The sequence below is a fragment of the Quercus suber genome, unplaced genomic scaffold (assembly GCF_002906115.3).
Source record: "Quercus suber isolate HL8 unplaced genomic scaffold, Cork oak 2.0 scaffold_843, whole genome shotgun sequence".
In the NCBI taxonomy this organism is placed as follows: domain Eukaryota; kingdom Viridiplantae; phylum Streptophyta; class Magnoliopsida; order Fagales; family Fagaceae; genus Quercus; species Quercus suber.
The window spans coordinates 230,348-243,630 of record NW_027070273.1 but is presented as its reverse complement, the minus strand read 5'-3'; the positions used below and the strand labels follow the sequence as shown (position 1 = coordinate 243,630).

Below are 13,283 nucleotides of genomic sequence, written 5' to 3'. Positions count from 1 at the left end.
AACTTACACTGAGGGGGAACCTGAGACTTGGAGAGAACGATACAGTTATCTCTGAAAGTTTCAGAGTAAAACCCACCTTCTGGGTGGGCAGCCAGATTCAACTTGGCTACAATCTCTGATGCCGAACCCATGTTTGCTTTCCTTTGTTTAGCCTTAATCGCACTCTTTCACCTGATCAAATCACAATTCAGATCAACCTAACCTTATATAATATTAAGCCCCAATTGACTAGTATATACTCTTTATCTTGAATATACTGTACACCCACTCAGCCAAGGCCCCGTTGGCTCCTTTTCAATTTAAAGATGTACAATGTTTAAGTCTTTTGGGGTGATTTTGCATTGCTAATGTTCAAGATTGACTTGATTTCATAATGATTTTTATTTGCCAAGAGCCTTATAGCTCAATTGACACATTCTAGTATTTTTAATAAAAATATTTAGGGCTCAAATTCCTCATCTTCATTGTAATTATTGATTTGGTAATGTAAAGCTTTTTTAGAAGGGAGGGAATGGTTGTATGAGAATTAAAAATAATAAAAGAAAAAAAAAATAACTGTTATCTTATGTGATAGCTCAATTGTTATGGCATTTTGTTGTGCTCCGTACATGTGGTTTGAATCTTATTTTTTATACTCTCACTATTTATCATTTAAACAAAAAAAGTATAGAAAAAATTAGTATAACTGAACTAATGACAAGGTTGACTTATAATGTTTTTTGGCTCATTTTCTCTACTATATATGGGATGGAAAACGCTACTTCTAATTATGCATCTCAAGTTTTATTTTGGGGTTCTGGTCAAGAGGCTTGTTGCTTTGCTAAGAGAGTTGCAACTCTTTTTTGCTTGCTTTGCATGTTTTTTCACTAGTTTATGAGCTACTTGACTTGTTTGTAATTTTGTTTTGTTTTGAGAAATTTTCTTGCTTGTTTAGAAAAAAAAAATTTCATTTCTTTTCTTGTTTTGAGAAAAAATATATAACAGTGGAACATGTTGGATTGTCCATAGCAATTTTAAAATACAACAAATATACAAATAGTAATGAAAAGTGTCACAAAATTGAATTGAACTTTTTTTTTTTTTTTTTTGGAGAAAAAGAGAAGAAAATCTGAACTCTGATAGCAAGCAAAGATTGAAGGTAATGTACCATTGCATTTCTACATGTTGTTCAAGGGGTATTGGGAAAAAAAATTATCTCTATATAAAATATATTTTTACTAGTTTAATTTTATCTTAGAAATCCTTTTGCACACTTTGATTTAAATCTTGCTCGTCCTAATCACATATTAGCCAAACCCAAAATCAAGCAACAACACAAATTTGCCTATCCCAAAACCAAACAACATAGGTCATAGATCTTTCTCTCTCTCTCTATGATCTAATCTTTGCTTTCAGCATCATGAATCTTGTCTAATTGTATCTCTCTTCTCTATTTGACTATCTTGGTATCTCTGGCTCTAGGAGTAAAGAGTGAGTGTTTGCGAGTGAGCGTTTGTGAGTTGTGAATATCTCTCTTTATTATAAATTTATATTGTGTGTGTGTGTGTGTGTTTAATACTGATTGTGATATTGATAGTGTGCGTTATTTTTCATTTTTTTTTTTGGTTATAATGTTATTTGTGTGAATTGTGGTGTGTGTGAAAGTGTGCGTTTATAATATAAATATAATTTAACTTTATATAATTTAATAATTAGGAAATATAAAGCGTTTGTTACATGTGTATATGTATTGTTATTGTAATTATGTTATAATAACATTTAATTATAAAGTTAGATTCAAGAAAAAGGATAGTAAAGTTAGTGATTGACTAATTATTTAAGCATCTGATTGGTTAAGTAGAGACTTAGTGTATTATTTATGTACGAATGAGTGTGGCTGTGTGGATCAACAAAAAATAGAGTGCCAATGGGTTTAGTTTTGTCATTTAGTTTAAAATATTTTTATAAAAATAATGACAAATATATAATGACAATTGCATAAAATAACAACATTATACCAACTTACCACACCTACCCACATTAACAATAGAAAATAACAATTAAGATTGGACAAACAAGAAATCTCTAAGAACTCAAGCAAAAAAAACATATTGTATTGTCCATAGCAATTTTAAAATACAACAAATATACAAATAGTAATGAGAAGTATGTCACAAAATTGAATTGAACCTTTTTTTTGGGGAGAAAAAGAGAAGAAAATTTGAACACCGACAGCAAGCAAAGATTGAAGGTAAATGTAACATTGTACTGTCCACCGAAGGCATAATGGGTTTTAGTTTACTGCCAGCATACATTAGAGTAATGCATATATTAATATCCACATTAAAATCCAAATACAATTTAATAGGATAAGAAATGTAAAAAAAATAAATAAAAAAAAAACCCATTAAAAAGAAAAATTAAGGGGGAGAAAGCTACCTTTATAAATAAACTTTTTTTGAAGCGTGTTATCATTGCCATCTCAGCGTTGACCAACTTAGCAACATTTCAGTTTTCGTAGCGATCCCCAACCCGTCGATGATGGTATCTCTGAATTGATCCAAACGTCGGGGATGTGAGATATTTTATGCGAATCCTCTCCACTGTCTTTCTTGCACCGCTTCTTTAGATGTGGACATTCTTCAATTATCAATGATTTAAGTGCCGTAAGATTCTGTAGCTCGTCTGGTATAGACATTAGATTAGGGCAGTACCGAATATCCAAATGAGAAAGCGATGTGAGGCATCCAATCTGCTTAGGCAGAGAAGATAAGTCTTCACATGTCCATATGTACAGATAACGGAGAGCAGTTAGATGTTGAATACCCTCTGGCAATGAAATTAACTTAGGACAGCTGTCAATATCTAAATCCTCAAGTGCAATTAAATATTGAATTCCCTCAGACAAAGAGCAGAATTTGTTGCAGCTGTTAATGGATAAACTCCGTAGTGAAGATAAGCCCTGCAAACCATTCATTGGTAAGGACAAAAGATTATTACACCCCCGTATGTGCAGTTCCCGTAATGAATGTAAGTTCTGGAGTCCTTCTGGAAGACTTTCGATCTTGTCACAATATTCAAGACAAAATTCATTCAACGCAGAAAGATTATCCAACTGATTAGTCAGTGACTTGAGATTGGGCATATTGGAAATCTTCAACATTTCAAGCATCTTATGATTTTGCAACAGTCCATCTGGAAGAACTGTCAATTCATCATCCACGTTTTCAATCACAAGGGAAGAAAGTGAAGTGAGATTCATCACTGAGCTAATTAACATTGCATTGTTTCTTCTCATAATCAAACCTGAAATGGACGGAATAATAGGAATTTCAACTAACTTTGGGCAATCCGTGATATCTAATGTGCTCAGGCAGGGCAAATTTTCTCCTCCAGTCATTGTTCTCCATTCCTCCAAATCACTCATCTCACGGAGCCAAAATTCCTTCAACGAGGGGAATGAAATTGCACTGTCTCCATGGAACTCATTGCCAATATATTTCACAGCATGCCAGCCAGTTATAACAAGAACCTTGAGGAATGGTAGTTTGCCAAGAGGTGGCAAATGTTCACATCTTTCCCAACAAGCTAGCGAAATTTCAACCAAATCACGAAGAACTAAATCTTGAATCCATGTTGGAATTTTTGAACCATGATAGTTGTTTATGGACAGTTCTTTCAGATTTGAATGAGGTCGGAGACCATCAAGAACATCTTCAACATGGTCCAGTACATGGCTTTTATTGTCCCCCCGCCAAACCAAACTTATTTCGAAGGTTTAGCCCTTTCAACTCACTTACTTGATAACCATTTTTCTGGCCAACGATGAAGATGCTCAATGATTGGAGGCAAGTTAGTTGTCCCATTCCTTTAGGCATATGAGTAAGAGAATGACAATTAGTGATGCCAAGATACATAAGGTTTTTCATGTGCTTCATACCATTGGGTAGCTTACAAAGAGAATAACAATTATCTAGTTTCAATGTTTGCAAGTTCAAGAGGCAAGTTGTTGATTCAGGAAAAACTTTGATCTTAGACCTAGACATGTCAAGATACCTCAAATGTTTTAAATTGTTGATTGATCTCGGTACTTCCTGAACAACAGATCTAAAATCCAATACCCGAAGATACTTTTGTTTCAAGAAGAATGGCAGAGAAGCTTTACGATCATATGTACCAAGGCATGAGTGTAGAGAACGAACTTTACATAGGTCCTCATTCAAAGAAAAGGCTTGCGATGAGTTCCAGTCGAAAGACATGTGAATAATCCTGCCTGCAACCTTCACATCTTTACCGGATTCCACTGCAAGGCATTCATGGCTCATAATAGATTGAGCGAGGTCATGCATAAGGTCGTGCATTTTACACGTTATATAGCCGGGCTGTTCCTCCTTGACGTCTTGAAAGAAAGACCTCCACACTAATTCATTGAAGATATCAACACCAAAATCATACGACTCCGATGGTTCCTTGAAGGGAATAAAACCATTAGCCATCCATAGTTGTATCAACTTATTCATCTCAAGGTCGTGATCCTTGGGGTATACACAACAAAAAGCAAAACATTGCCTTAGATGTGGGGGTAGATGGTTATAACTCAACTTGAGGGCCAACAAGATAGAATCCTTACCTATTGGTAAATCCAAATCCCAGATCTGACTTTTTTCGACTGATTCCCAATCACTCTTCCTACTTTTTAAGGACATGAGGCTTCCAAGAGCCTTTATAGCTAGAGGCACGCCTCCACACTTCTTCACTATTTCCTTCCCAATTGCTTCCAATTCTGATTTCTCTTCTACCCTTCCCATCCCAAATGCACGTCCTTTAAATAAGGACCAAGAATCATCATCTGACAAGAATCCCATGTGGTGTATAGGAAGTACTGTAGCCATCATTCGTGCAATTGTTTCAATCCGAGTTGTAACTATAAGCATACTACCTTTCGCTCCACATGTCAACATATGTTTTAGGCAGTCCCATTCCTCATGTTTCTCGTTCCAGACATCGTCCAATACAAGTAAAAACCTCCTCCCACGCAATTTTTCTTGCAAGCGTTGCTGCAGTGGATCTAACTCTAATAGATCACGTCCACTACCATCAATGGATTCTATGATTGCCCTCACCAGCCTTATTATCTGGAAATCATCTGATACACATACCCAAATTCTCAATTCAAAGTGGCTCTTCACCCTTGCATCATTGTAGACTAACTGTGCAAGTGTTGTTTTTCCCAAGCCCCCCATACCCCATATAGCATAAATGGCAAGGTTATCTTGGGCAGACACATTAGTGAGCAACACTTCAATGACCTTTTCTTTTTCCTCATCTCTTCCATAAACCACACTTTCTTTCACAAGTGAGCAAGTTTTTCTTCTTTGAACATCAACAACTTCCGTGTTTATAACTCCCTCACTCAAGTGGAATTCAGATCTCTCCCTAGAAATGGCATCCAGTCTATCCCTCACATTCTTCAATTCACGTGCCATTTTCAAGCGAAATATAAGTCTATTTCGAAGAGAAAAGAATCTACTTACTTGGCTTGTCGCACCTTTCTCTCTCTCCACCTTTCGCATTAGAGCTTCAGTTGCAAACTCGTCCAGAACATTATCCGCATCACGAGCTACATCTTTGAGCTTTCCCAGCCAATCCCTGATAGCTCTAGTGTTCCACTGCTTCTCCTCTGCATCTTGGAGAACGGATTGGATGGAAGTCATCGTGCTCTTAAGATTGTCAAGCTCAGCTCCCAAGCCCCAAGCAACTCCAAATTGTTGAAGTGCAGAAGTATTCAAGTTCCCCACCACAGTGCTCACCAAGGCAGAAAGAAGTAAGTCCGCCATATGATCTCTCTTTCACTCACTCTAGTAATAAATTGCTATAGGAATACAGAATAGTTGAAGAGAAGTGAATTGCCAGAAGGGAAATGCTTTAATCAGCGGCTATTTTGCTTCAAGGCCTATAATTTACTGTAAGTCTTTCAACTTTTGGCTCCACAGGGCGTGGACTTGAGTTGACTATAGCATATTCTCTTTTGGATGGTATATTCCTAGTGGGATTTTAATTCATTTTTACGTCCTTTTTTCCCTGTCACTTTAGCAAGCTTTTTCATATCTGGCTCCACACGGCTTTTGACTACACTATTCATTAGTGGATTCCAGATCTCCTCGAGTTGATTAGTGATGATGGCCCACGAGGGTTTTACTTTGTTTTAGATTACTAAAGGCCCGTGTGAACAAAAAAGATAATTGATGCAATTGTTTAAGCTCTTCAAATAAAAGAAAGTTCTATTTGAAAAAAAAAAAATTATATATATATATATATATATAATATTTATTTATATATTTTAATTAAAAAATATTTTAATCTTTTTATTGGTCAGTAAATTCATTAAAAAAACTTTATTGTATTTTAAAATGCAAAAAATTAAATTGAAAAAATATAAAAATAGTCAAATTTCAGCTAATAAAATTAAATTTTAAGAGATAAATTCATTAATTCATTATAAAAATATGTTAAAATCAAAATTAATACTAGACAAATTTATTAATAGTACAACATAGTTATCTTGAAATATACTAAAATAGAGACTATAAATTTCTAAATCAAAAGAAAAAAATTTTCTTCTTTTTATCTCTCTGACTCTTTATCTATATTCTTTCATTTCTTTTCTTTGTGTTGATTTTTGATCTTTTTCTATAAGCTCATAGCATCTCCTACAAAGTATACATAGCTAAAATATAGAGAATATATCATGGCTATTGTTCATCCTTCAAATTTTTTTTTTTTATTATAATAATCTGGTGTTGAATAAAAAAATGTTAAAAGATATATAATTGTTAAAAATAAATAAATAATAAATAAAGAAATAATATTTAAATGAAATAAAAAATATGATAAAAAATTTATTATAAAGTATATTTAAAAAAGTAAATAAATAAATATAAAAATTATTATTTATTTTTTAAACAGTACAAAAATTTAACAAATTTAATAAAAATACTCTCAATCATTAATTTTAAATTATCTTTTTTAATCTACTTGATTGATAAGACAAAATTAACACACTGAGCCTTGATTCTTGATTTTTTTCCATAAGCTCAGTCATTCATTTTAATTATATTTTTTAATCTACTTAATTGATAGGACAATGACAATACGCTGAATCTTGATTCGTGATCTTTTTTCATAAGCTCAGTCATTTGTTTTAAGTTATATTTTTTAATCTACTTGATTGGCAAGACAAGGACAAGACGCTGAGTTTGCTCTTACACTTGCACAATCTGCTCACACTCCACAGCGCTAATGCCACTATACAGTGAAAATGCACACTGCACAAAGCTTGATACCTGATAAAATGACAGGACTTAGCACTGCAAGGCACACTACAGTTGTTGAGTATATAATATTTTATAATTTAAAAAAGTGAAAAACAATTTTAGCCCTCACCAACACAGCTACAAACTCCCTAATCCACTCACACGGGCCACGCCCAATGTATACCACTCAAATTAATATTTTTTTTACTTTATTAATTATTATTAACTATTATATCAACTAATAATTTGAGAGTCTTTTGACTAAATATTGTAAAAATTAAAATATATTTGCGTTATAGGTACTGTTTGAAGTTATTTGTGGAAATAGAAGAGAGATTGAATTTCGGCAACATTGTTGCTAAAATTCAACAAAAAGTAGGAGAGAGAATGAGAAAAAGGAGGAAAGAGAAAAGCATAATGTCAGGAACAGTAAATCTTGAATTTCGGCAACAGTATTGCCGAAATTCATCTACCCAAATTTCCTATGCTGCCCGGACGTGTGAGAAGTGCAATAATGAGTGGGTGCCAAAAAAAATGGTAATTGTGGTAATGGTATTGCCGAAAATGGTAAGGAAAAAAAAAGGTGAATGCAGAACAATTAAAGAAAAATATATAAAGTGTTACGTACACAATATTTTTACAATATTTTCACAATAAATTACAGGTAACTAGTTATTATTAATTCAAATTTAAATTTAACATTGAGATTACTATTTTAATCCAACAATAACAATAAGTAATAATCTAACATTTAGAATTTGTTGTAAAAATATTGTAAAAATTGTGTGTACTTCATTTCTAAAAAAACAAAAACAAAATTCAATTGTGGCAATGGTATTGCCGAAATACCATTGCCACATTTTTGAAAAGAAAAAAAATCCCAATTGTGGCAATGGTATTGCCGAAATACTTCAATTTTCAACATTCCAGAAATGTATTAAAATCTAGCTATCTAGTATGAGATGAACCAAATGACACTAGAGATATGAACTTGTAACTGGTAGGAGACAAAAATTAAACATTCAAAATCAAAATCATAAATAATTGAGTTGGAAACTTGGAATTAACGCGACATTTTTGTTTTTTTGTTTTTTTTTTCTTAGAGAGAGTAAAGCAAAGCAACATAGTAGGGGTTCAACAATTTTTGTAATTGTAAAAAATTTGAATGAGATAATGTTTGGTTTTATAGGTGAAGCAAATTTCCTTGACATGAATTTTTTGTATAGGCAAAATTGTCATCCCTTCATGGGCATTTTCATCAACTCAATACGTTGAGCAACCCCACCCCAATCCTAGGTGGGGAGAAAACATCTAGGTCCACCACCATTTTTTTTTCTCTCCCCTTTTCAATCAAACATTCACTAAAACTACTTTTCCTCCACTTTTTTCTTCTCAATTTTCTATCCTCCTTAAAATCCCTCCAAACAAACATACCTTAAGGGAGAAACCAACTAAAGGTAGTCTAATATGTGAGTATTTTTGGGTCTTATATCATCTCAAACATCTTGTTTCTAACTTCAATCTCTTTGGATTTTTCATTGTGGGCTATCCATTCATTCGCGCATAAAAATTAATTGTGACATTATTCTATTCCAACGAAGGTTGACTCAACCCCCGCAATATTAATTTTAGAAATATTTTTTTTAAACTTTAACACATGTTTATATTTTCAGTATAAAAAATAAAAATAAAATTTATTTAATACTGTCATATTCTTATTGTATTGTATTGCAACCATGTCTAGTGTTCGTATCAGTGCTACTTAGTCCTCTCTTTATATATCTAAGGATCAAGTTAAAGAAGTTTGAGAAATTCTATCTCACAGGAATTGAGATAGAGAGAAGACTTCTATATCTTATATATAATCAATTACAGAATGTTTCTGGTCCATTTTATGGACTTGTACAGGATGGCTACAATCAAGTAAATATACAACAAATATGGAATACCACAATCTTAGCTTTCCTAGAATAAATAGAGTGATATGCGCCTCTATTTAATAATGCTAGAATCATGGAGGAGCCTTTTTTACTACAGCTGTAATCACAGTGCATGATTTGCTGGTCTGCTCATTGCTAGGATCATGCTCTATGGGCGTAATTTATATATATATATATATATATAAAAAGAAGTAGAAGGGTTTCTCCAAGCGCGGGTCACCTCGATAGAAGGAGCTTTGCCTCCAACCCCCTCACCCCCAATAAACGAGTGGCCTAAAAATTCCACAACCAAAGAAAAAAGAATTTAGTTAAAAACCAATCCATTAAACTACGCTATGATTATTTTGTAGAAAGAAAAATGGGTAAACATAAAGAAGTTTGAGAAATTCTATCTCACAGGAATTGAGATAGAGAGAAGACTTCTATATCTTATATATAATCAATTACAGAATGTTTCTGGTCCATTTTATGGACTTGTACAGGATGGCTACAATCAAGTAAATATACAACAAATATGGAATACCACAATCTTAGCTTTCCTAGAATAAATAGAGTGATATGCGCCTCTATTTAATAATGCTAGAATCATGGAGGAGCCTTTTTTACTACAGCTGTAATCACAGTGCATGATTTGCTGGTCTGCTCATTGCTAGGATCATGCTCTATGGGCGTAATTCTATCACTCCCCCTCAAACATGGCCGTGGATGAGGACAAAGGCCAAGTTTGACACGCAATGACTGAAATTGAACTTTTGACAAAGGCTTGGTAAATATATCAGCAAGCTGATTTGAAGATGAAACAAATCGAGTCAACAATGCTCCAAGCGCCACACGTTCTCTAATATAGTGGTAATCCAATTCGATGTGTTTTGTTCTTGCATGGAGAATTGGATTGACAGACATATATAGAGCACTTAGATTATCACAATGCAGAATAGGCACTTGAGGTTGTGGAATGCCTAGGTCACGTAGAAGGAAAGAAAGCCAAGTAATTTCAGCTGCAGTAGAGGCCATGGACCTATACTCAGCCTCAGCACTAGATCGAGCCACAGTGGCCTGCTTCTTTGCACTCCATGATATGCAATTGCTGCCAAGAAAAGTGCAAAAGCCTGTAGTGGATCTTCGAGTGGTCGGACATCCAGCCCAATCGGCATCGGAGAACCCATAAAGGTCTAGAGTGCTCTCAGCTAAAATTTTCATCCCAAAGTGAGCTGTTCCTTGAACATACCGCAAGAGCCGTTTGACAAGCTGAAAGTGTGCCACTGTTGGAGATTGCATAAATTGGCAGACATGGTTGACACTATAAGTAATGTCTGGTCTTGTAAAAGTAAGGTATTGAAGTCCACCTACAAGACTTCGAAATTTGCTAGGATCAGAAAATAGCTCAGAGTTATGTGAGAGATGTCTACCTTTGCAGGGCATGGGTGTGGAAATAGGTTTGCAAGCACTCATGTCAGCTCGAGCTAAAAGATCCAAGGCATATCGCTGCTGGGACAAGAAAAGACTATGTCCAACCTTATGAACTTCAATGCCAAGAAAATGGTGAAGGAAGCCAAGATCTTTAATTGAAAACTGTTGAGCCAGCTGATTTATGAGCCAATTAATACAATTTGGGTTGTCACCGGTGACTACCATGTCATCTACATAAAGAAGTAGTATAAGAATACCCCCTGAAGAATGGCAGATAAATAAACTGGGGTCAGTGATGCTGCAATAAAACCCAAGATGGAGGAGGAAGTCACTAAGTCGATCAAACCAAGCTCTAGGAGCTTGTTTGAGACCATAAAGAGCTCGACTTAGCTGACAAACATGTGTTGGGCAAGCAGGATCCACATATCCAGGTGGTTGTTGCATGTAGACAGGTGCACTAAGGTGGCCATGCAAAAATGCATTTTTGACATCAAGTTGTCGAAGTTCCCAACGTTTAACAACTGCAATTGTGAGGACAACTCTGATGCTGGCTCGCTTGATGACAGGTGAAAAGGTCTCAGAAAAATCCACTCCATCAACTTGATTAAAGCCTTTTGCCACTAAACGTGCTTTGAGGCGTTCAAGGGAACCATTGGGCTGTAGCTTGGCTTTGTACACCCATTTGCATCCCACCACATTCATTTCTGGTCTACGGGGAACCAAGGTCCAAGTTTGATTGGCAGAAAGGGCAGCCAACTCCTCATCCATTGCTGCAGACCAGCCAGGGTGTTTTTTGGCTGCAATGACTGATTTTGGGACTGCTGGAACTGACACCTTGAGTGTGTTCTTAAGAAAATTTAAAACTATATGTGATGAACTTGCTGCCATAGGTAAACCTGTACCTGATCACAAGAAGTCGTGGTGGCTTCTTAATGGACTCGGCAAAGAATATGAGGTTTTCACAGCAACTATGCTTCGACCTCCCATTCCTCCATATGCTGAGATTGTGACTCATCTTGAAAGTTATGCAGACAGATACAAGCTTGACACTCCAGCAACCTCTCCGATGGTGTTTTATGGTCAAAAGCAGAACAAGAACAAGAAAAATCAAGGGCAGCAAGTATCATTCAGTTCCAAAGGACGAGGTTTCATTCAAGGCAACCAATCTGACTTCAAGCCTTACAACTCTCAATCTCGAGGACAGTCAAGCAATCAAAATGCAAACAACAAAAACAAAAATGAAGTTGTTGTTTGTCAGATATGTAATAAAAGAAATCACACTGCCATCAAGTGTTTTAATAGATTTAATCACTCATTCACTGCTGACAATCTACCTCAAAGTTTTGCAGCAATGAAATTAAGTGATATTCAAGACTCTACTTGGCATCCTGACACTGGTGCCACAGACCACATGACTGGAAATGCAGGTAATCTTCATTCCTTAACTCCTTATACTGGGAATGATGGTGTAATGGTTGGAAATGGTGATATTTTGCCAATTACACACATTGGCAAAGCCAGTGTAGGATCAGGTGATTCCTCTATTCCACTTAATGATGTTTTACTTGTACCAGACATCAAGAAAGATCTCCTCTCTATTAGTAAGTTAACGTCTGATTATCCTCTCAAATTTGAGTTTGATGGCCCTGGTTTTGTGATAAAGGACAGGATCACTCAGAGGATAGTGGCGAGGGGAAGGAAACAGAAGGGACTATATATTTTTGATGGAGGACCGCCTAACAGAATCTTAGACAAAGATCCAACAGCTCTCTTCTCAAACAGATTTCGCCAAGTCAATAAACAGTGTTGGCATCAACGCTTAGGACATCCTCATCAAAAAATTATAGATTATCTCCATTCTCATAAATTTATCACTTCTTCTCAATCTCAACTGCCTAATGTTTGTACCAGTTGTCAAATGGGAAAATCTTGTAGATTACCTTTTCTACAAAGTGATAATAATATAAGTGTCCCTTTCTATAAAGTTCATTGTGATTTATGGGGGCCATCTCCAATTGTTTCTAGAGACAAATTTCGGTTCTATGCCATTTTTGTAGATGAATTCACAAATTTTACATGGCTCTTTCCTCTTAGACATAAATCTGATCTATTTGACACATTTGTCCAATTTCATAATTATGTTTCTTGTCAGTTTGATGCCAAAATACGCATATTTCAAAGTGATGAAGGAGGGGAATTTGCAGCCAAAGCATTCACTGATTTTTTGACAGCTAAGGGTATCCATCATCAATCTGCATGCCCTAAGACTTCAGAACAAAATGGCAAGGCTGAGAGAAAGCATCGAAGCATCACAGAACTAGGATTAACCATGATGTTCCATGCAAAAATTCCACCAAGGTTCTGGCTGGACTGCTTCTCCACAGCAGTTTTTCTGCTCAACAGATTGCCCTCTCCTACTTTAGGGATGGACTCACCCTTCTATCGTCTCTATGGCAAACATCCAGACTATGGCACTTTTCGAATCTTGGGAAGTAGGTGCTTTCCTTATCTTGGGGACTATAGACAACACAAATTGGAGCCAAAGTCACTGCCTTGTGTGTTTCTTGGTTATAGTAGCAAACACAAGGGATACAAGTGCCTCTATCCTCCAACAGGTCGCATTTACATCTCACGACATGTG

At 35.4% G+C, this 13,283-nt stretch overlaps 2 protein-coding genes across 2 annotated transcripts; both read right to left on the bottom strand.

The window, feature by feature from the left end:
* Positions 1-2,215: 2,215 nt before the first annotated feature.
* On the bottom strand, positions 2,216-6,021 carry LOC112003766 (putative disease resistance protein RGA3). Its single transcript, XM_024035977.2, has 2 exons — positions 2,419-6,021; positions 2,216-2,280 (listed from the first exon to the last, which is right to left on the bottom strand). The coding sequence occupies exon 1, from the start codon at positions 5,814-5,816 to the stop codon at positions 3,720-3,722; it is 2,097 nt and encodes a 698-aa protein (XP_023891745.1). The 5' UTR covers positions 5,817-6,021; the 3' UTR covers positions 2,216-2,280; positions 2,419-3,719.
* On the bottom strand, positions 2,477-3,379 carry LOC112003772 (disease resistance protein RGA2-like). The gene has a single exon (XM_024035983.2). It carries the CDS (start codon positions 3,377-3,379, stop codon positions 2,477-2,479), a length of 903 nt encoding a protein of 300 aa, XP_023891751.2.
* Positions 6,022-13,283: the final 7,262 nt, after the last annotated feature.